The following is a 26768-nucleotide window of genomic DNA, read 5'->3' on the forward strand; positions in this document are numbered from 1 at the left end:
ATCCTGCAAACCAAAACTACAAGACGCTCAACAAGCAGCAGGAGGTGAAGGAAGAATCCATGGTTCAGTGCTGCCCCCTAGTGTGACATTTTGTGTTCACCTGGTTCTTTCCAGCTTTGCATCTATTGTTATTTACCGGTTGTTCATCCAAGCCGAACATCCACAGGCTGAACACCATATTTAGACTGAAAGTCAGTTTTTAAAAAACCCAACAGTGGAGTCCAGCTTCCAGAAAATCAAGACAGCTCTGCTGCTCTTTTTGAATGATGCTTCCACTTCCAGCTGGCAGACCTGCAAGCAGAGCTGAAGGTCGTTTTTCAGCCCAAGGGTCACATATCCCTGGCACAACACTTTGGGGGTGACATTCCAGTGGAGCCACAGACAAAGTGGGCAGGAAAAATGACTGTGACTCTTTCCTTTTTACATATAGCCATTTCCCACTCCTGCTTTCCAAGGACTGGGGCAAGAAGCCGCCTGCTGACGGTGCCAACTGTAGCAACTTAGACCATCAACATTTTAACTGGGGATCTTCAAAAGGCAAGAAATACAAGAGACAATGTAGGCACAGACTCAGCAGGCACAGGCAACAGAGAATGAAGGTAGCTCACGATCTGCCTCCTAGACTCTCCCCCTTGCCGTGTCACAAAGCGCTGCCAGCCTCCTCTGTCAAGCAGGAGTCAAGGGCTCAGTGTGATACTTTTAATTAGTCTAGAAGCAAGAGATAATTCAAGCATTTGGAGGTGCATCAACGTCCGTGCTTTTCCAATGTATCATTGTCAGATACCTGTAGTTATATTTTCTTCCGCTGATTAGATTAGCATTCTGCTAGCAAAGCCCTGGGGGCCTCAGAACTGCCTGGTCTTCCTCTGAGTTGACCAGAAGCACGTCCATTTCTCTCTTTTTTATATAATAATTTTTATTAAGTTTTCCATTTTAACAATCCAATCAAATCACATTAAATATTCCAAATTATACAAATATATATCATAAGGTCCAAATATTTTGCCAAATTATACATTTTTGTTGGGGCTTCCCATGCTTCAAGTTCAGTGGGGTCCAATCATCTTATTTTTCTACTGCCTTGAGTTTCCAAAAGTTCCTTCTTTGAGTCCTCCTGTTGTTATCCTTCTTTAGAAGCACGTCCGTTTCTCAGCATAACTTCCCTTTCGAGCAGGGATGGTAAACCTGTCCATTTCGTTTCTTTCTCAGTTTCCCCTTTTGCCAAACTGAAGTTCCATTTTCCACATTGTCACATCAGTTTACAATTTCTTTTTCTTTAAAAAAAATCATCATGAAAATTCATCAGCATTTTAGTATGATGCTCTCCTAATATACACATTTTTCTATGCAATCTTGTCTAATATATTTCCTTAATGTAACACATTTTTGTCTGTGATTTTCCAGACAAAAAAATGTGCATTTTTCTATGCACATTTTACGCCAGTATGTGTCCCTCCCTTTTTAGACATTACTTGGTTGAATAACCTTTGGTTCCATCATTTTTGTTTCCTGTTCTCAGGGCCAAAGCAGGAGAGGGCTATGGATGGCTGCTGACCTCAGTGGCTGCCTCTGCTCTTGTGCTCAGGCCTTCCTTGCCAGTTTCCCTTGGGGGCATCTGGTTGGCCACTGTGGGAACAGGATGCTGGATTAGATGGGCCATTGGCCTGATCCAGCTAAAGGCTCTTCTTAGGTTCTCATGCACTCAGACACAGGACGACAATCCTGGGAGTAGAAGTGAGGGAGAAATTCAATTCAGTTTGCATTTAAAGTTGAGCCCAGCTAATTCACACTTTCTGAAACAGTGTAAGAATCAACATACTGCCATCCTTTGAAATTCACACTTCCTTGAATTTTGTTGTATGGCTCTCCAAGCCAGCAGCCTCAGGTTTCATGTCCTCCTGTCCCTTGAACCAGACTCTGGAGCTCTGCAGAATAAAAAATGTAAGGCTCGTGCTGCTTAAAAGCCTTGCCAATCTAAGTTCAATAGCCATTAAAACTGAAAGATAACAAAATGCATTAAAGAGAATTAATCTACTGCAGCCAGCAGGGATAGTGATCCATATAAGTACTTTAATTTTTAAACAACAACAAAAAAGTGTTCATGGCCAGCCTATAATTCATGCATCAATGATGTTTTATTGATTATTCTGCATTTGCAATTCTTTAATTTGGAAGTGGATTGTCTGTGGCTCTTTTGCTCCAGATTCCAATGCATTTGGTTTTGAGGAGCCCATTCTATTCAGTCAATTAATCTCACTGCACATGCTGTAGCCAAAATGATGCACTTTCCAGTCCCATTGATTTAAATAGAAACATTGTTGTTCTGATATCTGGCAGTGGAAGCCTTTTGGGGGAAACGGGAGGAAGGGCAAGAAGTCACTTTAAGCACTTGCAGGGCATATCCTGCCCGTCAGTGGGTGGTGTCAGCTCACCTTGCTTAGATGTAGCTCTCTTCACTTCCAGCTGACACCCCACCTAGGGCACGATATCAGATTAAAGGGAAGTGCATCATGCAGTGCGTAGTTAAACTATGGAACTCCCTCCTGCAGGAGGCTGTGGTGGGTACCAAGCTAGACAACTTTAAAAGGGGACTAGACAAATTCATGGAGGATAAGGCTATGGATGCTAACTAGCCACACTGGCTATGTTCGAATGGTGGAGGCAGCAATGCTTCTGAACACTAGTTGCTGGAAACCACAGGAAGGGAACCTTCTCTTATGCTTGGGTCTTGTTTGCTGGCACGCAGCTGGTTGACCACTGGTTGGTCACTGGGGTGGTGCCCTGGTTGTATAAAACCCTCCCCTTGGAGATACTGTTGGTGTGAAAGGTACATTCCATAGGAGCCAACTCCAGGGGGCCCTGGGTACATGGGCACTCACAATAATATAATTGTGGGAGCTGGGCACCCACAAAGTCAATGAGGAAAGCCAGAGAGATGCAGCCAGCCAGCCTCTGTGGTGCTGCCTCCGAGAGAGAAGCAGTTCAGCTCTGCCCTCCACAGCCAGAAAAGGTGCCTGACTGACTGCAGAAGGAGGAGGAAGAGGAGCCCCCTCCCAAAATGCGATGCAACATTGCACGCTGTGTGTGTGACATCACACACACTACATGCAGGTGGTGGGCACCCACAATCCTGAGAGTGAGATGATGCCCCTGGTACTTTCTTTAACTCATGGAAACATTGATGCACATTGAATCACAATTTTCAGGTCTGAAAATACATATTCATCAGAAAGCATCTGAATGACCACTGCTGGAGACAAAGTGTTGTGTTAAAAGCATCTAGTGAGATTATTTTTTGGCTCCTAGGGATGGTTTTGAATAGATTCCTTGAATTAATGATGCACGCTGGATCAGAGCTTTCGGATCTAAAAACCATGGATACATTTTTCTTTAAGATGTGATGGTTACAGAGCAATCTCATACTTGGCACCCCTGAGTGCCTGCATTTGATGCTGTCTGTGTCAGCTGTGGCTTCAGGGTGTCAGGAAGAAAGGGAGCAGCCAGCAGGTTTGCTCTCTCTTGTAAGAGGAAAATGTAGCGGACAGGAAACACTTACAGCATGCAGCAGACCAACTTGAAATATCAAGGAGGTTTGATTTTGTTTCTTTTTCTTTTAATTAACAGTTCCGTCTTGCTTTGGGGAGGAGTGGATAGCAGCTGCCTGTGAAGCAGAAGCACCTCTTGCCATTGATATTGATGTGTCTGAGTCATTGGCAGTGAACTGTATGCAAGCTCTGAGAGTTCTTGGTTCCTCAGAAATGGCTGCATTGTAAGGCCAAAGAGACTTTGAACAAATTGGCTGCAAGGTGCAAGAAGATATTATTTCCAAGCTGCTTTGTACTTGGTCAAACTATTTATCTATGTCAGGCATGGGGAACATTTGGCTGGTGGGAGTTGTAGTTCAGCAACATCCAGAAGGCCTCTGCAGCCTCGGCTTCTCTGCTCTGACTGCGAGTGGCATCTCCTACCTGTTTCTATTTAATCGGAGATGTCAGGGGTTGAGCCATTGTCCTGCTTTTACAACTGCAAATATATAAGACGCAGGTCAGCAAGCAAGAAACAAGAGTTTCTCAGAGAAGCTAACTCTTTATTCAAAGAAACGGCATACAACTCAGCAATACATCCCAGCAAGTTTTGCCCCAGTAGAGCAGTTGTCAGGACTGAGGTTCCCCACCTTCACCCACCTCCAAGCCGCCTACTTTGCCAGAAGTTTCCCAAGCAGTCTCAAACTGCAACGGGGCATCTCCAATCTCTGTTCCACTCTGTGCATCACTCTGTGCGTCCTTGGAGACAAGTGGGGAGGGGAGCTTGTCACAGTAGGACAATCTGTATTCTTCTGCAGCCTTTGCCCCACCCCCACCTCTGCTTCAGCCTCTGAGTCAGAACTGCTCTCTGTCACAGGCTCTCCTTGCTCACCAAATCCTGTTGCCCCTTCAGCCTCCAACAGCTCCTTCCACTCTTCTCCCTCTGCCCTCTCGCTGGTGTCCCACCACCAGTCCCCTGGCTCTGAGCCTTCCTTCTCTGGGCATGAGGGAGAGATTTGATTCGGTTCACATTTAAAGGCGGAATTGCATACAAACACTTGCATATTATGAGGGGTAGCTCAGTTGGTAGAGCATGAAACTCTAAATCTCAGGGTCATAGGTTTAATCCGCACATTGGGCAAAAGATTCCTGCATTGCAGGGGGTTGGGCTAGATGACCCTTGTGGCCCTTTCCAACTCTATAATTCTTTGGTTCCATGAGCCTGTACTTCTATTAATTTTGCAGTGCAATTCTCCAACCCAACAATATGTTCAAAGATGCATATATAAGGGAGAAATATGTATATTTGAATCAAAACAGACAAGAGTGTCTTATATTAGGAGAATTTCTTGCCTAAAAAAATGTGTATCTTAGGCACAACTGGATACAAAAATGTGCATATTTTAATTGTGTACGAAACTGCTGGCAAATTGTCATGAGGATTTTTAAAAAGAAAAATACAATGATGTGCAAATAAGGCAAATGGGAAAATGTGAAACAGAAAGAAACTGAAATTGACAGATTTCTTAGCTATGTCAACCAGTCAAAAGTTTGCTTTATATATTTATTTCCATTGCATTTCATATCTTGCCTTTCTCTTGAGGAGCTCAGAGAAGTGCACGTGGTTCTCAGCAGGAGAGCACTTGCTTTGCCCACACCAAGTCCTGGGTTCCATCCCCAAGGACATCTCCAGGTAGGGCTAGGAGGCTTCCCTGTCTGAAAACCTGGAGAACGGCTGCCAGCCAGTGTTGTCAATACTGAGCCATGTGGACCAGTGGCCTGAGCCATACAAAGCAGCGTTCTGTGTCCTCATGTCAGTGACTGGCACAGCATCACTCCATGGGCTTCATAGCCGAGTGGGGATTGAACTGTGGTCCGCCAGCTCCTTGTTTGACACATACAGCACACTGGCCTTTTAACTTTCCTCACTTTGCTTAAGACTGTATGGCGCATTCCCTGACCGCTACTCTTCTGCATGGGCGATTTTTAGGCAGAGTTTGGGTGGCCATCTCTCATGGATGCTTTAGTTGAGATACCTGCATTTCAGGGAGTTGGACTAGATGACCCTTGGGGTCCCTTCCAACTCTACGATTCTGTGATTCTATGATAGTCCAAGAGCCCCATTGCACCAACACCTGGCAGAGTTTAAAGGTTGCTCTAAAAGGGAAGCCAAGAAAAAAGCATGTATAAGAAGTTATATTTAATAACTAAAAGGGAAGCCAACACAACAGCTGCCTTAGTGAAAGCTTGTCACGTAGCAGCTGATTCTCATTTTTGGTAATGTACAGTGGTACCTCAGGTTACATACCCTTCAGGTTACAGACACCGCTAACCCAGAAATAGTGCTTCAGGTTAAGAACTTTGCTTCAGGATAAGAACAGAAATCGTGCTCCGGTGGCGCAGCGGCAGCAGGAGGCCCTATTAGCTAAAGTGGTGCTTCAGGTCAAGATCAGTTTCAGGTTAAGTACAGACCTCCAGAACGAATAAAGTACTTAACCTGAGGTACCACTGTATGGACCATAAAGAAGGCTGATCGCCGAAGAATTGATGCTTTTGAACTGTGGTGCTGGAGGAGACTCTTGAGAGTCCCATGGACTGAAAGAAGATCAAACGTATCCATTCTTGAGGAAATCAGCCCTGAGTGCTCACTGGAAGGACAGATCGTGAAGCTGAGGCTCCAATACTTTGGCCACCTCATGAGAAGAGAAGACTCCCTGGAAAAGACCCTGATGTTGGGAAAGATTGAGGGCACAAGAAGAAGGGGACGACAGAGGACAAGATGGTTAGACAGCGTTCTCAAAGCTACAAACATGAGTCTGACCAAACTGCGGGAGGCAGTGGAAGACAGGAGTGCCTGGCATGCTCTGGTCCATGGGGTCACGAGGAGTCGGACACGACTAAACGACTAAACAACAACAACCACCACTGTACTTGCATTTTGCAACATGCAACAATGTTCCGCAAGAAGAATGCCACTAAGTGACTTACGGGAGCTTTACATTGGATACAGCCTTTACATTTTTAAAATGTACTTATTGTCAAAGCCACCTAAGGGGTACTCCACCTTGATGAAAGAGGCCTGGCCTGCTCTAGCTGGTGCAGCAGTGGCTAAGAAAAAGAGCTGCAGACCAAGAAGTTATCCATTCAAATCCTGCCTCTTCCATTAACTCACCTCTTGATCTTATGCAAGCAGAAGACTCTCAGCCCCACCCCACCCCCACCCCCAATGAGGAGGCTGTAATACTCTGCTGAAAGAATTAGTAGTAGCAGCAGCTGTGGTAGTATTTTATTTTATTTATGAAGCATTTCCAATGAAGCATCTTGAAATGATTTCACAATACAATAAAAATATCCATAAAACAACTGCATATATAAATGCACACACAAATCCATTATGCAGTAGATACATTACTATAAGATAATGTATGTGAAACACTGAATATTCAGAGTTATATGAATGTGGAATATTATTACAGTGGTACCTCGTTCTGGAGGTCTGTTCTTAACCTGAAACTGTTCTTAACCTGAAGCACCACTTTAGCTAATGGGGCCTCCTGCTGCTGCCACGCCGCCGGAGCACAATTTCTGTTCTCATCCTGAAGCAAAGTTTTTAACCTGAGGTACTATTTCTGGGTTAGCGGAGTCTGTAACCTGAAGCCTTTGTAACCTGAAGCATCTGTAACCCAAGGTACCACTGTACTCTTAACACATTCACAGCACAATCCTATGCATATTTATTGAGAAGTAAGCCAAGGGGACTTACTGCCAGGTAAGCTTGAAGAGCCCCTCTTACCTAACCCCACTTAACTGGAATTAAGTGCCACTGAATTACCATAATATTGTACTTCTGAGCAGACATGGTTAGGGTTGCAATGTCAATAAAGGTAAATGCATGGTTAGACAGAAGGAACTGCTCACTCTCAAGCAGAGGAACGCAGGATTGCTTGCAGACCTGAGGCAGTGCACTGACTGGTAAAAATGCACAGGATTGGCCTGCGGGGAGGTGATTAAACACTTTTACAAAGCTTCCCCAATGCCAGAATCAAATGTTTGACATCCAGTTGACATCTATGCCAGGTGCATTTCACTTCAAAATTACAAGAAGGATTTGCAGGGGAGACGCGGTGAGCAAGGTGGGTGCTTAGTCCTTCCCCTCCTGGCCACTATTGCCCTGAAGCCCCAGAGGGAGGAGCACACCTCAGGAATATTGCAAGGGCAGCAGGAGGGAAATGGTCCAATACCCCTTGGCAGGGGAGAGGAGCACCTGGGATTTCCAGATGTGCAGAAATCAGAATATTATTCCTATGGGAAAGGAAAGCTTAGCTTTCTAGCAAGAGTGAGGGTGGCATCTAGTGGTCCAGAAATAAAATCCACCTCGCCATCTCCAGGTAGCCTTTTGGATAGTTGCTTTGAAGAAGCATTCCTTTTTTAAAAATCATGTCAGTATATTATCCAAATGAGTAATAAAGAAATCAGGGTTTGTTTCTCTGAAAAATGTTCTTTAGCCTTCAGGCAGAATACAGCTTGTGAAAAAGAACTAGCAGAAGCTGTGAAATGGAGCCTTATAGGAGGATTTTGCCACTGATGTTCTTGTTAGAGGTGAACTGTTATCCCTTTGCTTTCACAGCTTTTCCTACTACTGGGAGGGGAAATAGCAATCTTCAGGCAAAAATTATGCTTCTGTATAATTGCATAACGAACTTCTGCAAATATAAGGCAAAACCTAGGGAACCTCAATCCTGGGGACCAAATGCACTCCCCCCCCCCTCCAGCCTCTCTATTGGCCGATCCAAACCTCTGCTTGTCCCACCGCTTTCACCCAGGGAAACCTGCTCTTTGGGGCTGAAGAGTGGGTTTTCCCTGGGAAAGTGGCGGGACAAGCGGAAAACCACTTGGACCCAGTGGCTAGGAAGGGGGGTGCAGGCCACCCCAGGTGTCATCAGTGAGGAGGGTGACAAAAAATAGCCCCGGCACCCACCGCACGCCCCTTCCTACGCCACTGCAGGCGCACTCTCCCCTCGCGTGATTTCCAGAAACCAGAAGCATTCCTGTCTCCAACTTTGCAGGCAGAGCACAGCCTTTATGGCTAGTAGCCTTTGACTGCCCTCTCCTCCATGAATCTGCCTAAGCTGCCTCCTCCTCTCCGTCTCCCTCGCCTGCTCACTTTGGCACAGTAAGTCTCTGCGGAGGAAAACTGCTTCTCTCCGCAGGAACCAGGAGAGTCCCTGCGCGGCCAGCCGGGCAGAGAGCGAGGCTGCCCCCGGAGCCAGGAGGGGCGGCAGGGATCTTCCTGCCAGGTTTCAGCCGCCTGGAAAACCTTCCAAGGCTTGATTGGGTTGAAATGGGCTGAGACTGCTTGGGACGGGTTTCCATGAGGGCTGCTTTTCTGGTATTGTCGGGGGCGGTGTGGGAATGAGTTAATACGTTTGGTGGGTCTGGGTTGCTCTGGGTTTTATGACTGCAAGGTGGAAGCCGCCTTTGGAGGCTCGTTGCCCTAAAAAGTGACTTTTTAATCTCTGCAATAAGCCAGAAACCCACCCATTTCTTCCCCTCTCCATAAGCGGGCTGCATTCCTCTCCCTGGCTCCTATGGGAGGGAGCAAGAGCAATGCGGGGAGGGCTCTGGGAATGTTTGGAGGTCCACACTTAGGTGATCATGAAGGCACAGGGGTAGCTAGGTGAGGCGGGGGGCACTGGGTGCCACACCGTGGGGCTTGCGCCTGCCCACCGCCTCAGCCACCCTACGGCTGAGACTCGCCCTGCCCCCGTGGGCGGCTCATTCCACCTCCGGCTGCAGCGCATGTGTGCCACCCCGGGCACCTGACCAGCTAGCTACACTGCTGCTTGGGCCCATGTTTTGCAGGCATGGGACTAGCAGCAGCAGCAGGTGTGTGGATGAGCCCTGTGTGGCCTCCCAAACCCTTCCCAGGCTGCCCCTCCTCTCCCAGACCAGACCCTCTCCAGCTCTGCTCCATCCCCTCCTTGAGTGCTTTTGCCAGGCTGAAATGTGTCCCAGAACCCTGATGCTGATGGTAATCAAACTCAACTTACTTGCTTTATTTATTTATTTAAATTTTATTTGTTCATTAAATTTATATCCCATCCTTCCTCCTGAAGGCATTCAAGGTAGAAAACACCAAGCAACAAAGTAATAAAAATAATAAAAACATATTTAAAACAGTTCCAATACAGATGCAGACTGGGAAAGATCTCTCTTTGACACACTTCTTGGAACAACGCCTGTTGCTTGCCTAGATGGGGGTGTAAGCAGAAACCTCTGACTTTTGCATGGCTGGTAAGCAGCCTGTTCTATAAAGGGAAGAGTCACAACAATTGCCTCAACCACATCCACCTCTGGCCCTGCCCACCCCTAAGATGCTGTCCCCATGGGCATGTGAACCTGACAAGCGCACTGTGGCACCACCGGGCTGGAGTTCACGCCCAGGCACTTGCCAAGGCCAAAGGACATCCCAAAGGACCCAACGTCAAGGCAGTGTAGGGTGGCAAAGAGTGCCCTTAACCCAATCATGCCTCAGGTATTTGCCCCACCAGATCTTAACTTGTCTTTCCTGCCCAAAATGAAAGCCAACTAAACCAGTCCAGAACACCAATCCAAAAACAGGACTCCCAGCAGAATGGCGTCAGCAAAAAAAGAGGAGTGAGTCCCCAGGCCAACTGGGGGCTTACGAAAAAAATCCTATTCAGCCCCCAAGCAGGGTGTAAGGGAAGGGTGGGTCCACATCTGGAAGGCCACAGGTTCTTGAGGGAGGCATGCATGCACACCATACATTAAAAGCACTATGATACCACTTTAAACAGTCTTGGCTTCACCCCCAAGAATTCTGGGAGCTGTAGTTCATTAAGGGCACTGAGTGCTGTTATGATAGGGTTGCCAACTTTCTGTGGGCAATCTTCCAAAGCTCAACAACTTTCCCCGAAAAAGCTCAAAAACCTTTTGTGTCCGATTTATGGCAACCCTGTTATGAGATCCCCCTATTACGCCTCTGGAGCTACAATTTCCAGAGTGGTTTAACAATCAATTCCTCTTCACAGGGAACTCTGAAACTGTAGCTCTGTGGGCCAAAACAGGGATCTCCTAGCAACCCGAATTCTCTGGGGGAAGCCAAGACTGTTTATGGCCTATTCCTGACTGAAGCTGAGAGATCAAGGACACTCGTCCATGGCCACTGGCTTTATAGTTAGTGTGGACATAGACATCAAGCCAGAATTTCCACATCTGTAGCTAACATTCGATCCATGGCTCTACTCAATATCTCTCTTTCTTTGGCACTGCATAAATTGCTTGCACATTCTCTCCAGGTTGCATTCCAGGATCGGATTTGCTCTCTGGTAAAGAATAGAGACTATCTGGGTTCACACCAGGACTCATCGCGAGTGAATACACAACTTCATTCCCATCTATGTCATTGCGGCTGGAAACGGCATATGGGGAGCCTGTAAGGGGAAAAGGGGGAAAGACTCAGATGAGTTTTCAATCCTATCCTACAAAGTTATGTCAAGGGATTTTTAAGATGGAAAGTTCAACTATCTTATTTTTAAAGGGGGACCTGAAAATAATGGATGCACCACTTTAGAACCAAGCTATGCACCTACAACTAACATATGGCAAAGTCCTTTCGAAATTCTACCATTTTATACTAAAGGTAAGCAAATGGTTTTGTATGTTACTTTTATTTTATTTTCCTATTTATTTTATATTTAATTTTAATTTTATTTATCCAAGGATCCAAGGATCATAGGGCAGTTTACAATATCTTTCTTTTCCAGTGTTACATTCAAAATTTCTGTGTTGAACGAATTGGATAAATAATAATAATAATAATAATAATAATAATAATAATAATGCAAGTCCTACTCAGCGTAGCCCCAATAAACTGAATAAACCTACCGGTAAGTTAGTCATGCTCATTAACTTCAGCAGGTCTACTCTAAGTAGGACAAACATTAGATCCTCCCCTATGTACTGTGTTCTGTGTGATGTTGATCTATGTCTGCTGTTGTGTGTTTTTTAAAAATAAAAAGAGTTGTGTGGATTCCCTGCACATAGAAACCAAGCACATCAGGGGGAAATGTCCTAGCCAAATGCTCTCCTTGTGAGTCAGCTTTCTCCATGCATGGATCTTTTATTAGCCTGGCCAGCATGCAGAAATATGAACCCTGACATGATTCAGCTACAGTGATTCAGTCCAGTAAATCCTTGACCCAGCATTCAGCATTCAGTTAAGCCATTCTAGAGAAGAACTGATTGAAAGCTTATTAGAATCAATAAGGGTGAACTGCAATATAATAGTGTCGTGTAGCCTTGTCTCCTGTTCCTGGTTCAGGATTCTGGTTACTCAGTCGTGCCATCCTTCAGGATATGTATGTTCTTGTATGTTTCACCACCTGAATTTAATATGTGAAATGCCCTCGATCAGGTGTGGGGAACCTTTGGCCCTCCAAATGTTGTTGACCTACAACTCTCTCCACGTAAGAGAGAGACTTTCTGCAGGCAATGGCTTTTCCACCTGTTGCCCCACCCTCTAGCTCCCTGCCTCCTCTTGCTCCCTGCCTCCTCTCGCTCCCTGCCTCCAGCCTTTCCCAGACCATGACTTTGAGAACAGCAGAAGCAGCTGGCATGGGAGGAGTTGTGTGTCCTTGTTTGTCAAAGATTTTGTGTGTTTTGTGGTATTTTATGCATTATGGTTTGCTGTTATTTTTCACTGGGCTACAATTTTTTACTTTTTGAATGTTGTCTAGATTTCTACAACTGATTTAGGGTATTTTTGCACTGCTGAATCAGGAAATGACATCTGTTTCTCTCCATCAGGTCAGGTTTACTATAAACTGAATGGTGGGCATTGATAAAGGTAAGTACACGTAAATTGCATGTTGCTTCACCATTTTTCAAACTTCAGGGCTTGAACTTCCGTTTCTTGGAACTCCTGGAATGCTCAGCGGCAGGGAGGTCTCTCTTCAGAGTCCAACAGTAGTCAGCCATCATGACTGTGTCCCAGCGACCCTGATACCTGGTCTCCATCTCTTTCATGTCCTGATGGAATCTCTCCCCCTGCTCGTCACTCATTGAACCCAGGTTCTCAGGAAACTGGTCCATATGTGAAAATAGGTAGTGCATCTTGACGCTCATGTTGCAGCCCAGGTTTCTGAAAGCAGTCAGCATGTTGTTGACAAGTTCTGCGTAGTTTCTGGCCTTATTGTTGCCAAGAAAGTTCTTCACTACCAGAACAAATGCCTTCCACGCTTCCAGTTCCACTTCGTTCGTTTGAGAGTCAGTGTGGTGTAGTGGTTAAGAGCGGTGGACTCGTAATCTGGTGAACCAGGTTTGCGTCACCAGTCCTCCACATGCAGCTGCTGGGTGACCTTGGGCTAGTCACACTTCTTTGAAGTCTCTCAGCCTCACTCACCTCACAGAGTGTTTGTTGTGGGGGAGGAAGGGAAAGGAGAATGTTAGCCACTTTGAGACTCCTTCAGGTAGTGATAAAGCGGGATATCAAATCCAAATAATTCTTCTTCTTCTTCTTCTTCTTCTTCTTCTTCTTCTTCTTCTTCGTTCATTGAGTTTCCGAACTCTGGATCTCTGATGAGCTGACGGATCTGAGGACCGTCAAAGATGCCAGCTTTCAACTTCTCCATGGTCAATCCTGGAAAAGCCTGGCACAAGTAAGTGAAGCAGTCACCATCCTTGTCCAGAGCCTTGGTGAACTGCTTGATTAAGCCGAGCTTGATGTGCAGCGGTGGGAAGAGTATTCTGTCTCTGTCCACCAGAGGGTCGTTGATGACGTTCCTTTCTTTGCAAGGCACCAATTCCTTCCGCACAGGCCAGTCCTTCTTCGTGTAATGCTGAGCACGGTCCCTACTATCCCAAATGCACAGAAAACATGGGTACTTGGTGAAGCCAGACTGTTGTCCCAACAAAAAGTTCACCATCTTTAGGTCAACACAAATAAACCACTTATGCTGATCATAACCAATTTTCTCCAGCACATACTTCACCGCTCCATAGTTCTCCTTCAGTGTACTTGAGTGAGCCAGGGGTATAGAGGCAAACTGGTTGCCATTGTGTAGCAGAACACATTTCAGTGATCACTTGCTGCTGTCAATGAACAGTCTCCAATCTTTGGGTTCGTACTGTGGCACTCCAAGCTTGAGCAGAAGCTGCACAATATCTGCACAGTACACCAAGTCCTTCTCTTCCGAGAAAAAATGGAGGTACTCTTGATGCCTGTTGCGGAAGAAGCTGATGCGAGCACTGTCAGAGAGGAGGTTTTTTTCCTTCAGTCTGGATGCCAACAGTTCGGCAGAGTCCTTCGACAAGCTGAGGTCGCGAACTAGATCATTCAACTCCTTCTGGGAAAATGGATGTGGAGCATCATCTTCAAGAACCACTTCTTCTTCATGTCCTTCAACACTGGAGGCATCTTCGTCACTAATGTCAGGAAGTTCTCCGAAGATAGGCACTGGAATTTCATCACAATGAGCTACAGGACGACGTGCTGATTGAAGATTAGGATACTTGAGGCTGCTCCGGTTCTTTCTGTTGATCCCAGCCGCACCAATTTATGGAAGATTTCGAGGTTTTATGACTTCAAACTGATCCCTTTTCGACATAATCACCCAGAACTATCAGACCTGAATACTTCTTGTCATTAAAATAATCATTTCCAATCAAAACAATTATTCGACATGGCATTTCACCCCCACCAACTACTTCTAAAATGCTCCACACAAGCGTACATGTGAACAAAAACATAAAAAAGACATGTGGCCATAGCTCAAAACCTTGACCTGATTGAGCAAAACCAATGTGATTTTTGGATTCAGCGCATCAAATTCGTCCTAAATCAACTGAAAAAACGCAGACAACAAATTTGTTGTTGACCAGTGTTATAGATTACATTTATTACAATAAAGAATTACTAAACAGTTTAATTATTATTTGATGTTTGATTTTGCTGTTTACTATTGAATTTTATTGGATTGTTGAATTTTGCTTTATTTGATGTAGGTTGTTTATTTTAAAGATATTGTGACTATTTATATAGGATCAGATTGTTACTATTAATGTTTGATGTTTTATTATTATGATTATTCTTTGTGTTGGAAACCGCCTAGAGTGGCTGGGCAAGTCAGCCAGATGAGCGGGGTATAAATAAATAAAAATTATATAATAGTATTATCATCAACATCCTTGGCCATTGGCCCTGCTTGCTGGGGCAGATGGGAGTTTAGTTCAGCAAATATCTGGAGGTGCAAAACATCTGTCCCAGATGTACAGTCAGAAAGTGCAGACCTGCACAGCATGTCATTTCTAATGCCTGCACACAACATGCCTTTGACACCATCGATCATAACATCCTTCTGGGCAGTCCAGAGGAGCTGAGAGCTCGAGGCACTGTCATACAGTGGCTCTGCTCTTTCATATCAGAACCAGTGAAGGCAGTGAAGGTCCTGTGTGAATGTCTGGAGGCGGTTGGAGGATTGATGAGAGCTAACAGATTGAGGTTGAATCCTGACAAGACAGAAGTTCTGTTTTGGGGGGACAGGAGGCAGGCAGGTGTGGAGGACTCCCTGATCCTGAATGAGGCAACTGTGCCCCTGAAGGACCAGGTGCGCAGCCTGGGAGTCATTCTGGACTCACAGCTGTCCATGGAGGTGCAGGTTAATTCTGTGTCCAGGGCAGCTGTCTACCAGCTCCATCTGGTACGCAGGCTGAGACCCTACCTGCCCACAGACTGTCTTGCCAGAGTGGTGCATGCTCTGGTTATTTCCCGCTTGGACTACTGCAATGCGCTCTACGTGGGGCTGCCTTTGAAGGTGACCTGGAAACTACAACTAATTCAGAATGCGGCAGCCAGACTGGTGACTGGGAGCAGTCGCTGAGACCACATAACACCAATCTTGAAAGACCTACATTGGCTCCCAGTACATTTCTGAGCACAATTCAAAGTGTTGGTGCTTTAAAGCCCTAAATGGCCTCAGCCCAGTAGACCTGAAGGAGCATCTCCATCCCCATCGTTCTGCCCGGAAACTGAGGTCCAGCTCCGAGGGCCTTCTGGCGGTTCCCTCACTGCGAGAAGCCAAGTTACATGGAACCAGGCAGAGGGCCTTCTCAATAGTGGCGCCCGCCCTGTGGAACGCCCTCCCATCAGATGTCAAAGAGCTAAACAACTATCTGACATTTAGAAGACATTTAGAAGACAAGGCAGCCCTGTTTAGGGAAGTTTTTAATGACTGATGTTTTAATGTATTTGTAATCTTTGTTGGAAGCCGCCCAGATTGGCCGGGGAAACCCAGCAAGATGAGCAGGGTACAAATAAATTTATTATTATTATTATTATTATTATTATTATTATTAACCTCTGCTAGACCCTTCCCTGCTGCTCCAAACTGAAATGGTCACTGTCATTCTTGAGGGCCTCTTAAGGATTTTTATTACCCCAGTGCAGTCTGGAAATATGGCTGACCCCCACACAAAAGGAAAGAGTCCCCCACAGAATGAGATGCGAATGAAGCTCTAGAATCCTAAGGTGGTAAAATGAACCACCACCTTCCCATTACAGCAGCTGAGAGATCATATTTGTGAATGTTTCCCTGCATCTAGACAACTAGCATGGCAGGGAGCAGGGGTGCCAACTTGAATAAAATATGGGGGGCAGGTAAGCCCTACCTTGCATAATCAATCACATGGCACAGCACACACACACCATTTAAATGGCACTACCCATCAACTGGGGGGGGGGGAGCCCCTTCAAATATTTTTGGGAGGGCGAAAGGACCTTGACCCCTCGGAGTTGGCTCCTATGGCAGAAAGTGCACCTTTCTCTCCAACAAGCAAGATTTTTTCTTGCATGGCGTCTTTGCATTCGCCGACCTAGTCTCCTTTCCTAACCTGCTCAAGTTCTATGCAGAATTTTAATTGCATGAATGCTAACTATCTGAATTCACACTTAATGATTCGTGTCCACTAAATGTGACACATGTAACATCCTCTAAGGAATATGTGTTGGACATTTGCCTATATCTCTTACATGAGACACCACTTATAACATTATTCAAAAGGGGGCTTGTGCTTACAGTCTTCTTCCATTTCAGTTGTGGTCTGATCCCTAAATAGAAGAGATAAATTTAGAGTCATTTTTATGGTCTGGAAGGGAGAGAAGCACTAGCAGAATTCTTTATATTGTTTGACATGTAGTACCTTTGTTGCGATTCATATGCCTTTCCTGTCAAACAAAAAATATATGCATTATTAAGTAGCAGTTTAAAATGCTTTTGCAAATCACACAGTCACCTTTGATTCCACCTTATAATATGTTCTTCTTTCATTACCTTTAGACTTTTTCTTCCAGCAAAGGAACAATATTATCCCACTAATCAGAACAATTCCTCCTACCACTCCCAGTGAGATCTGTAGCTCTTTTGTAAAAGTAGACCCTGAAAAGAGATCCCAATATGATATGGTATCAGGTGGAGGAAAAGAAACATGGCAGCCTCAGGCTAATTTTATTGTTTCCAAATTACTTAAACATTCCTCAAAGTTTTGTGAGGATAATGGATGGCAAACATTGATCTGCTGATATGATCATACAAGCCAAAATCCTGTCTGTATTTTCTCAGGCTTAGAGCTTTGGGGATTATGGGGAGTGGAATTCAATGCTAGTCCTACTCAAAGAAGACCCTGTTCCCCTGTCAAACAGCTCTTAGTGTCAGAAAGTTCTTCCTGGTCTTTAGTCAGAATCTCTTTTCTGCATGCCCAGGCACCCCAAGCCCACTTTGCCTGACTCACAGAGAAGAACCAGACAGAATAGCACTGCTTTGAGTCAAATCAGGCCACCTCTTTATCAATTGCAAATGTCAAAGGTTTGGCATAAGCATTGGACACAACCATCAACATCCAGCCACCTGCTGGAAGTAGCCTTTTTGGAGGTCAACACAATGGTGAGGTCCTGTGACATACATCAAGTAGGAATGCCCCATGGGATTGCCACCTTGAGGAGTGCCATGGCCCCTGCCTGGATGTCTGGACAGAAGCAACGTCTCCCAAATCCTTTTAATGGGATACTCCTTCCAGTGCTTTTTTTTTCTGGGGGTACTCAAGGGTAAGCAGTACCGGCACCTTTTTTTTCCCCTTTCAAATGTTAAAAGTGTGGCACTCAGTGTAATAAGTTAATGGTGAGCACCAGCACCTCCCTCCCCCCCCCCCCAAAAAAAACATTGTCTGTTTTGGGTTTAAGCCAGTTGAGAAAACCTCTGCAGCAACTGTCCCGCACAAGCCTGTTGAAGGTAAGTGGAGTTGCAACTTGAATCCATTGCTTTGTGTTCTCCCCTCGAAAGCAGGAGGAAACCAGCTTCCTCCCTCTTCCATGGGACAGCCCTTCAGATATTGGAAGATGGCTGTCCTATCACCTCTCCGTCTCTTCTTTTCCAGGCTAAACATACCCAGCTCCTTCAAGCATTCCTCATAAGGCTTCGTTTCCAGACCCTTGATCATCTTGCTTGCCCTCCTCTGCACACCTTCCAGCTTGTCAACATCCTTCTTAAATTGTGGTGCCCAGAACTGAAGGCAGGATTCCAGGTGTGGTGTGACCAAGGCAGAACAGTGGTCCTATGACTTCCCTTGATCTGGACACTAGACTTCTATTGATGCAGCCTAGAATAGGGTTAGCTTTTTTAGCTGCTGTATCACATTCATGTTGACTCATGTTCAGCTTGTGGTCCACCAAGATCCCTAGATCCTTTTCACATGTATGCCAGGTGTCTCCCATTTTGTATTTGTGCATCTGGTTCTTCCTGCCTAAGTGCAGAACCTTACATTTGTATTAATTTCAGTGTTTCAAGAAGGGTAAACTAGAAAGTTCTGAACTGATTGTTTTCCCCCACCACTCGTGGCAGAGCCCAACTTGAGGGCAGATGACCATGATCCGTCCCCCACAAGGGTTTCTCTGAGAGTTTCCCAAATGTCTTGAGTGGTGAGGGAAGGCCTTCGGGGTGCCTGCCCTTCCTGCCTAAGTCCCCAGTCAAAGAGGAGAGTTTCTGAGCATCCAACACTCAACTAAAGGAAGAGAACACATTTTTAAAAGTAATTTCTAAACTCACCTTCACTGTTGCCTTTTCGCACTTGTACAGTCACATTATTTACAATCTTCCACACGTGTCTGTTGGTGTAAACAGCAACCAGGCAGAAATACACTCCAGTGTCTGAAGTGGTGGTGTTGAAAATTGTCAGGTAATGACTTTGATGTCTGTCAAGTGGGTCAGTCAAATTTTTGACCTGTCTCTTTTTGATCTTGGTGCCAACACAGCAGTTTAGATTATTAGAAAAACAGTGGTCTTCATTTGAAACAGAAGCAAGGCACCTCCTTTCAAATGTTTCCTTAATCCAATACAAAGTAAATATGTCTCTGGCACCAGTCAAATCAAATTCACAAGGAAGACTGAAGTTCTGTTGTCCTTCAACAACCACTAATTCTTCTGAATGCACGTTACTCTCTGCAATGCAAAATGGCATAGTCACATGAGAGTAACAGTGGTACCTCGGGTTACATATGCTTCAGGTTACAGACTCCGCTAACCCAGAAATAGTGCCTCAGGTTAAGAACTTTGCTTCAGGATGAGAACAGAAATCGTGCTCCAGCGGCATGGCGGCTGCAGGAGGCCCCATTAGCTAAAGTGGTGCTTCAGGTTAAGAACAGTTTCAGGTTAAGAATAGACCTCCGGAACGAATTAAGTACTTAACCCGAGGTACCAGTGCATAATCATGACATTTTTTTCATACAATTTGCTAGAAATGTGCAAAAGCTTCCCCTTGGTTCTTTCTGGCATTTGTACCTCACTGAAAACTAACATTACATATTCAAGTCAGTGACCCTCAAGCAAAATGGGCAAAGTTTGAAAAGGGAGAGCTTTCCAATACTTTTGCTTCCAATGGTGAATTTTGACCTGTGCATTATTGCAGCTTATTCTGCATGGATCTGATTGAACTGGTTTGCATTCTGTCTCCCTGCCAAAGTAAACACCAGCTAGTTATGGCATCCTACTAATCCTATCAAGAATTGGCTCACTGAAATTCATGGACCCAGGTGAGCTGTGCCCATTAACTTCAATGGGTCTAATCTGCGTAGGACTAAGATGGCACATCCATCTGGTCTAACGCCTTCTCTCTTTTTTAAAAAAGGCCTTTCATTTATTTTGACTCTTAGAGTTATCCTCAGTTGGAAGAACATCATTTTTGCTTTTGCTGTGAATTTCATGGCTGTTGCCTGCATTCCCACTGGCAAACATAAATGGAAATGGTTCTAAAAGAGAAATTATGTTCTTAGCTCAGGGGCAGAGAGCAAGAGAGAACCCTCTCTGAAACCCTGGAGTCAGTGCAGATAATCCTTAGCTAACTCTGTATGGCAGATTTCCTGTGTTCCTATTTCTTTTTCCAGTGCACCTGTTACTCTTATGCTTTCTGAATTCACCTCAAAATGACATGCTGTCTTTTAATGCACTCACCTACAGTGTTGTTTATTATTGCTACAATGAAGAAGTTGAAATTCCTGCAGTGGTCCTCCTTATTAATAAGTGGGTGTGGATCTGACGCATTGCTACCTGACAGGGCTTTGCATGCAAATATTCCACCACCTGGGAAAGCAGCAATAGAGACATTCCTTTGTGTACAGTTTAGATATCTGCTTGTGGGGTTCTTTCCTGCTGGGCACTGAGAACTTGGATCACAAGGCATTGGCTGAAATTGGACCAAGGAGGAGCAGTCTTTCCCCAACCACCATCTTGATTCCTTCTGATCGGCTGATGTGTTGCTGCAGCTCAGCCAGTGATTTTCATTTTCATAAATATTAATGAAGGTTGCACCTGTAGGGGGAGGAAAGTGTTCACGGCTCGTATTTGTAGGATCTTGCACTTCAGGGCAAAAGAATTCCCTGAACCTTTGGAAGCTGTAATGTGGTCCCTCTCCTGAATGTATCTATGCTAGTATATATTTCTTCAGTGTTACACCGTTTTAACTGCCATCACCTCCCCAAACTAATACAGAGCTGGAGTTGGAGAGTGGCTGACAGAGCCTAAGAAAAGCCTGCTGGATCAGCCCAAAGGCTCTTCTACTCCAGCATCGTGCCCTCAATGGGGCCAACCAGATGCCTATCCTATGGGGAGCCCCCAAGGCAGCGGTTCTCAACCTGTGGGTCCCCAGATGCTGTTGGACTACAACTCCCATCATCCCTGAGCTCTGGCCTTGCTAGCTAGGGGTGATAGGAGTTGTAGTTCAACAACATCTGGGGACCCGCAGGTCGAGAACCACTGCCCCAAGGGGACCTGATGGCAAGACTCCCTTGCAAGTCTCATCCCCTGGAATTCAGAGCCCTGCTGCCTCTGGCACCAGAGGTGGTATGTAACCACTAAAGCCAGTAGCCATTCAGAACCTTATCTTCCATGAATTTGTCTAAAGCCATCTAAATGGGTGGCTGTCACTCTTTCCTGTGAAGGAATATTTCATAATTTAAGTAAATGCCTTGCAAGATAGTTATTCCTTTGGGCCACTGGGAATCTCACCCCCTTTGGATTCATTGGATGACCAACAAAGGGGGAGAAAAATGGACCTCTGTCCATTTTCTTTACATCATGCAGACTTTTAGACACCTCTGCCATGCCAAAGGATGTAGGGCAGCTATCGGCTGTGACAAAATTACAGAACTTAAACAATCAATTATATGTAAATTACATTGTCATTACATTATTCCAATATATTAATATTAATGCAATGCAAATGGGGGCAGGGAAACTGTAATCAGTTACATATGATTTGGAGGTTGAAAAAATAGCAACAGCACCAAATACTGGTTGTATTTGCTAGACTGATTTCCATTCTGGGCATGGAAGAAGTAAACAAACATCAGAAATTTCTGCTACTGTTTCCATTTTCTCCAGATGTCTCCTACACCCCTCATTATGTTCCCCTCACCTGCCATTTTCCCTAAATGAAATAACCTTCCCTCTCCAGCCCATTGATTGTTATTGCTTATTTATTTCATAAAATGTATACATGGCCCAATTGTGAACAACCTTGAAGCAGTTTATGAAAGGAATAAAACAGTAAAATCATTAGTAAAAGCAAGTAAAAGATTCAGAAAATTAAAACCAGCAATAAACTAAAAACACATCAGCAGTTGAGATATTTGGGTAGGCTTGTCTAAACCAAGATGCTTTAAGCATGCACTGAAAACAGCACAGTCAAGGCCTCTCACATTCACTCTCATGGTGTAAAAGGAAGGATGGTTAAGTTAGTTTCAGTCTGTGGTGTAGATTCACATTTCGTTTTTACTATTACCAACAAAAGGCTGTTTCAGGCACTGCCCCAAACTGAACATCTTCCATTTGCTCTGAGGAGCCCAAAATTGGCTTTGCAGAAGTGCCAGGGGCTCTCCATGACTTCACAACAGTTTTAAAGAAAAGGGAAGTTGTGGCAGCAGCTGCTCTGCCTGGCGTGGTCCTTGGTGGACCTTCCCTCACAGTTCCTCTCCTTAAGAAACCAACAGGAGCAGAGACCATGAGATCTCTTTGTAGGACACGTACCTGAAATTTCCCTTAGGAAAAGAAGAATCAGCATGAAAAACATAATCCTGAAATGGAAAACAAAAAAAGGCAAATGGTCTTGTCGCCTTAAGTTCTCTTCACTTGAGAAAGGAAAGAAAAGCAGAAGAAGAGACAGCTGACATGAAGCAACTTGCAAGTGTAGCAGTTATTTACAGCCTTTCACTTCCCTTCTGCTTAGAAATCACTCAAGGTTGAAACTTTAACCGCAACTGACTCCCCCTCAAACACCTCCTCTGGGGAATTAACACGTGATACAACCAAACTAGGAAGTTTCAGAGGTGGCTGGTACCCAATAGCATTGGCAGGGCAGAAGGCAGGAAGACCAGCCTATATTGGCGAGATCAAAGCCAATGATAGGCAGAGACAACTAATTCTAGTTTTGTGTCCATCCTCCTCCCTGCCAAGTTGGAAGCTGATTGGTGGTGCCATTCCATAGACTGGCTGTGATTTAGAAGACATGCAACCAGTGGGTAGCTGAGGGTTGACTGAGGTTGGTGGGGTTGTTCCCTTAATGGATGCCACTCCCACAATAGCGGAGACAGTTAAAGGTAAAGGGTAAAGGGACCCCTGACCATTAGGTCCAGTCGTGACCGACTCTGGGGTTGCGGCGCTCATCTTGCTTTATTGGCCGAGGGAGCCGGCGTACAGCTTCCAGGTCATGTGGCCAGCATGACTAAGCCACTTCTGGCGAACCAGAGCAGCACATGGAAACGCCGTTTTACCTTCCTGCCGGAGCGGTACCTATTTATCTACTTGCACTTTGACGTGCTTTCGAACTGCTAGGTTGGCAGGAGCAGGGGCTGAGCAACAGGAGCTCACCCCATCGCGGGGATTGGAACCGCCGACCTTCTGATCGGCAAGTCCTAGGCTCTGTGGTTTAACCCACAGCGCCACCCGCGTCCCCAGTGGAGACAGTTAGCGAAGAATAAACAAGGATGATTTGAGGGTAATTGTCCTTGCAAGCTCCCCACAGGGCCCGGGGCGGGGGGGGGAATGAGCTTCACTTGCAAATTGTCTCAGTACCTGGCTCTCGCTCTGGCATGGAATACGGGAGGCAGGGAGGCACTGAGTGCAAAAGTACTTCGCCTATCGGTAACCCTCCTACGCAGCCATTAGGAAGCAGACGTACTTCTGTTTATTAGAGTGAAATTGTTAAGTTGTGGGTGAACATATCAGACGACACAGCAATTCTTCCAAAGCAGCTCTTTATTTGTAAGCTGGAACAGAACTGAGGAGCTCAGTCAGCCTGCTTATATAGAGCTCCAGAACAATGTAACTGTTGCCATTTTCTAAAACTATCCAATCACTGAACATCACTTTCGATCCTTCATTTGCATACAAACTATCCAATCACTGAACGTCACTTTCGAGCCTTCATTTGCATAACTATCTACAGTATCGCCCTGCTGGCCCAGGGTGAGAACTTCAGTACATAACAGAAATTATGACTAATATACAGACACGTGCTGGAGCACATGGAACAAGATCATAAACTGCTAAATTGAAGCAGCTACAAAGCCATTACGATTCAAACTGGAAAGAAGACTTCCTTCCATGTAAAATATGGTATGTGAGGGGGGAGTCTTTACCCTTTCTTTCTACATAAATGATTCGGCAACTCCCCCCCCCCCCGCCGCTTTGAATGCTAACAAACTGATAAAAGGCAAGAGGAGACCAAAGAGAACTGGGTTATATTCATGGATTACAATGAAAAATAGAACTGTGTGAGAAAATTGAAATGGATTTAAAGCATCAAACTTTCACTGTATTGCCATGGGAGGACCTGGATTTTGAGCTTTGAAGATCGGCCAAGGCTTTGGCAGGTCGCCAGATTACTCTCTCTCTAAACTCAAACAGTAACAACAAAAAGATGGTGTGTGACACAGTTGAAATTACAGCCTCATTCTCTGGGTACGAAGGAAAAGAAAGAGCGAAGCGGAAGCAGCGGTGCTGTGCAGGACGTGATGGAGAATAGGAAGAATGAAGAAACAACATGGACAAAATAAACATCACACAGAGGAAATATATGGGATACAGAACTCCTCTTGCAGAAATAAAATTTATTAAATGTGCCAATATGAATGGAAGTAAAAAAAACCTCTGTAGCTGTTGATAAGGGATTAAGATCAAGATGGAATGTAAATGGATTAATTAAGACTTCGGAAGCAAGATGAAATAAAATTATCTCACCTTGAAATCTAGTACACAGGAGGCCACGCAAAATGTATAATTGGCTTTATAATTGATATATATTTGAATTTGAATTGTAATTTGAGATTGTTAAAATGTGGTTTATATTGGATTTTAGTAATTGAAAATTAAGAATTATTTTTTTTTAAAGAGAGGTTGTAGGGTTGTTAGCCAGTAGCTCAAATGGAGGAGCCTTACCTGGGACGTTCTACTGCACAAGCACCACTCCTAGTCATTACAACAGAGCCTCTGAAAGAGAGATTCTAAGCAACTCTTGCCCATGGCTCAGACCTCAGTCTCCAGCTCTTCCGTCCTTGGTGGCCCCCCAGGGAGACCTCTTCTGAGGAGCAGGCTTGGCAACACATGGAGAATCCCAGGTCGCATCCACAGCATACATTTAAATCTGATTTAAATTGCATGGCTTCCCCCAAAGCATTGTGGGAACTATAGTTTGTTAAGAGTGCTGGGAACTGTAGATCCAGGAGAGGTAAATTACACTTCCCAAGACAATGTTAGATGTGGTCTAAATGACTGTAGCTCCATTAACCCCTCCAGCCACATCCCAAGCCCTGTCTTGCTGCTCCTTCTCGGCCCCCCTCCTGTGGCTGCCAGAAAGCTCTGTCCCCCGCCAGCCCTGCCTGGAAAGAGCAGGGATGGTTTGCCTTCATAGCCTGTGCTCTAATACTTCCTCACGAATTGCGCTCATTCCCTTGCCCCACCCCCACCCCCTTGAACCATCTCTCCCTTTAGTCCTCACCTGATAAAACCTAGGAGACCTTCAGTGCAGCGGGTGAAAATGAGTGAACTCGAAAGTTTCAAGATCCATAAATGCTCCGGACTAGCTCGTCGCATTCTGGGCCTCTGCGTGTATTACCCTGATCAGCCACTAGGTGGCAGAACAACATTTCCTCTCTCTGACATTCTAAATCTAATTAGTGTTGCTCAAAATAGGGAGAAGGGGCAGATTGCATAAAATGGGGTGTGTAGATTAGAACGGGAAAGCAAGATATGCCTAGTGTAGGCAGAGTGAGAGTCCTCACTGTGCATGGAAAGGAGTATAAAGCAGGAACAGGGCTTGGACTGAACTCTAATTCATGTTAACTAATTCACTGAATTAATTCAGAAATCTTGGAATTGCACCTGAAAGTATTTCCTATAATTTCCAGCTGAACTTAATGTGAATCGAGTTCCTTCTGCTGTGGAACTCAGGGTGTTTTTCAATTCAGTTTGACTAAAGTTTCAGTTTAATAACCCCCGGGGGGAAGGGTTGTCCCTTAACTCATTGCATTTACCATTTCTGCATGTCTGAAAAGTGATGTCAGCTGTTGAAACGTAAAGACCAAAATACTTGGAGGAGTTAAATAATTCCATTGTTAGCATGACACAGTGGGGGGGGTGTCTAGATGTTTTCTGAAGTATATTTTATACTTTAGCAGGCAGCTTGCGAAATTCTGAAGGCAGCAGCTGGGTGGGCACATCGAGGACACATGGGCAAATTGTGAATTGTGAACAGAATTTGTTCCTTTTTGGGGGCGGTTGAACCTTCCAAGCAGTGACCAGCAATGGGGCATCTTAGGCCCAAGGGGAATGTGGCCCTCCAAGCAGAAGGGCCAAGTTCCACACAACCTTCTTGCATGTGTGTGATGTTACAAGGCCCAGGGAGGCCCGGTGGGACCCTCAAGATTGGGGATGGCTCAGCCTCATCCCCACATGTGGGGCGGGGGCTGAGCTGTCCTCCGCCCCATAGAGTTGCTGCCTCTGCTGCCAAGCCTGCCTCTCTACCTCTGGATAAGGTAGGTGGCCGTGTTGGTCTGATGCAGTAGAAATATATATAAAAAACAAAAAACAAAAAACCCAAAAAAATTGTCCAGTAGCACCTTAGAGACCAACTATGTTTGTTCTTGGTATGAGCTTTCATGTGCATGCACACTTCTTCAGCTCTCTTTCCTTTCCTGTGTGAAGAAAAATGAAGGGGAGAAGACCAGTACTGTTTTTCTAGGGGTACTCAAGGGTTCTCAGTACCGGCACCTCCCCCCCCCCCCCAGTTAAAAGTGTGGCACTTACTGTAACAACTTCATGGTGAGTACTGGCACCTTTTTTTCTTTAAAGAAAGCAAGCACTGGAGAAGACCATTTGCCTTTCCCCCCATTTGAGTACAGTGGTGCCTCGCAAGACGAAATTAATTCGTTCTGCGAGTTTTTTCGTCTTGTGAATTTTTCGTCTTGCGAAGCACGGTTACCCTGGGTATTAACGGTTTTAAGAAAAAGGAAACAAACTCACAAGACGTTTTCGTCTTGGGAAGCAAGCCCATAGGGAAATTCGTCTTGCGAAGAACTCAAAAAACGAAAAACTCTCGTCTTGCGCGTTTTTCGTCTTGCAAGGCATTCGTCTTGCGAGGTACCACTGTATTATGTTTTTTGTGCTGATTCTTCCTTTCCTCAGT

General features: G+C 45.2%; 1 protein-coding gene across 4 annotated transcripts; it reads right to left on the reverse strand.

Moving 5' to 3' along the window:
• Window positions 1-9570: 9570 nt before the first annotated feature.
• Window positions 9571-25260, reverse strand: LOC308462846 (uncharacterized protein). Of its 4 annotated transcripts, XM_080980808.1 has the most exons (8): window positions 25083-25192; window positions 22115-22161; window positions 20042-20398; window positions 18641-19033; window positions 16874-16978; window positions 16743-16767; window positions 16619-16650; window positions 9571-10978 (listed from the first exon to the last, which is right to left on the reverse strand). In XM_080980808.1, the coding sequence occupies exons 1-8, from the start codon at window positions 25175-25177 to the stop codon at window positions 10791-10793; spliced, it is 1242 nt and encodes a 413-aa protein (XP_080836934.1). In that variant the 5' UTR covers window positions 25178-25192; the 3' UTR covers window positions 9571-10790. The 4 variants fall into 4 exon arrangements, with proteins under 4 accessions (XP_080836934.1, XP_080836936.1, XP_080836935.1 ...); XM_080980810.1 differs by lacking the exon at window positions 18641-19033 and having other exon boundaries at window positions 25083-25200; XM_080980809.1 differs by lacking the exon at window positions 16874-16978 and having other exon boundaries at window positions 25083-25195.
• Window positions 25261-26768: the final 1508 nt, after the last annotated feature.

The sequence above is a fragment of the Podarcis pityusensis genome (genome assembly GCF_964106645.2).
Source record: "Podarcis pityusensis genome assembly, chromosome: 14".
NCBI classification, from domain to species: Eukaryota; Metazoa; Chordata; class Lepidosauria; order Squamata; family Lacertidae; genus Podarcis; species Podarcis pityusensis.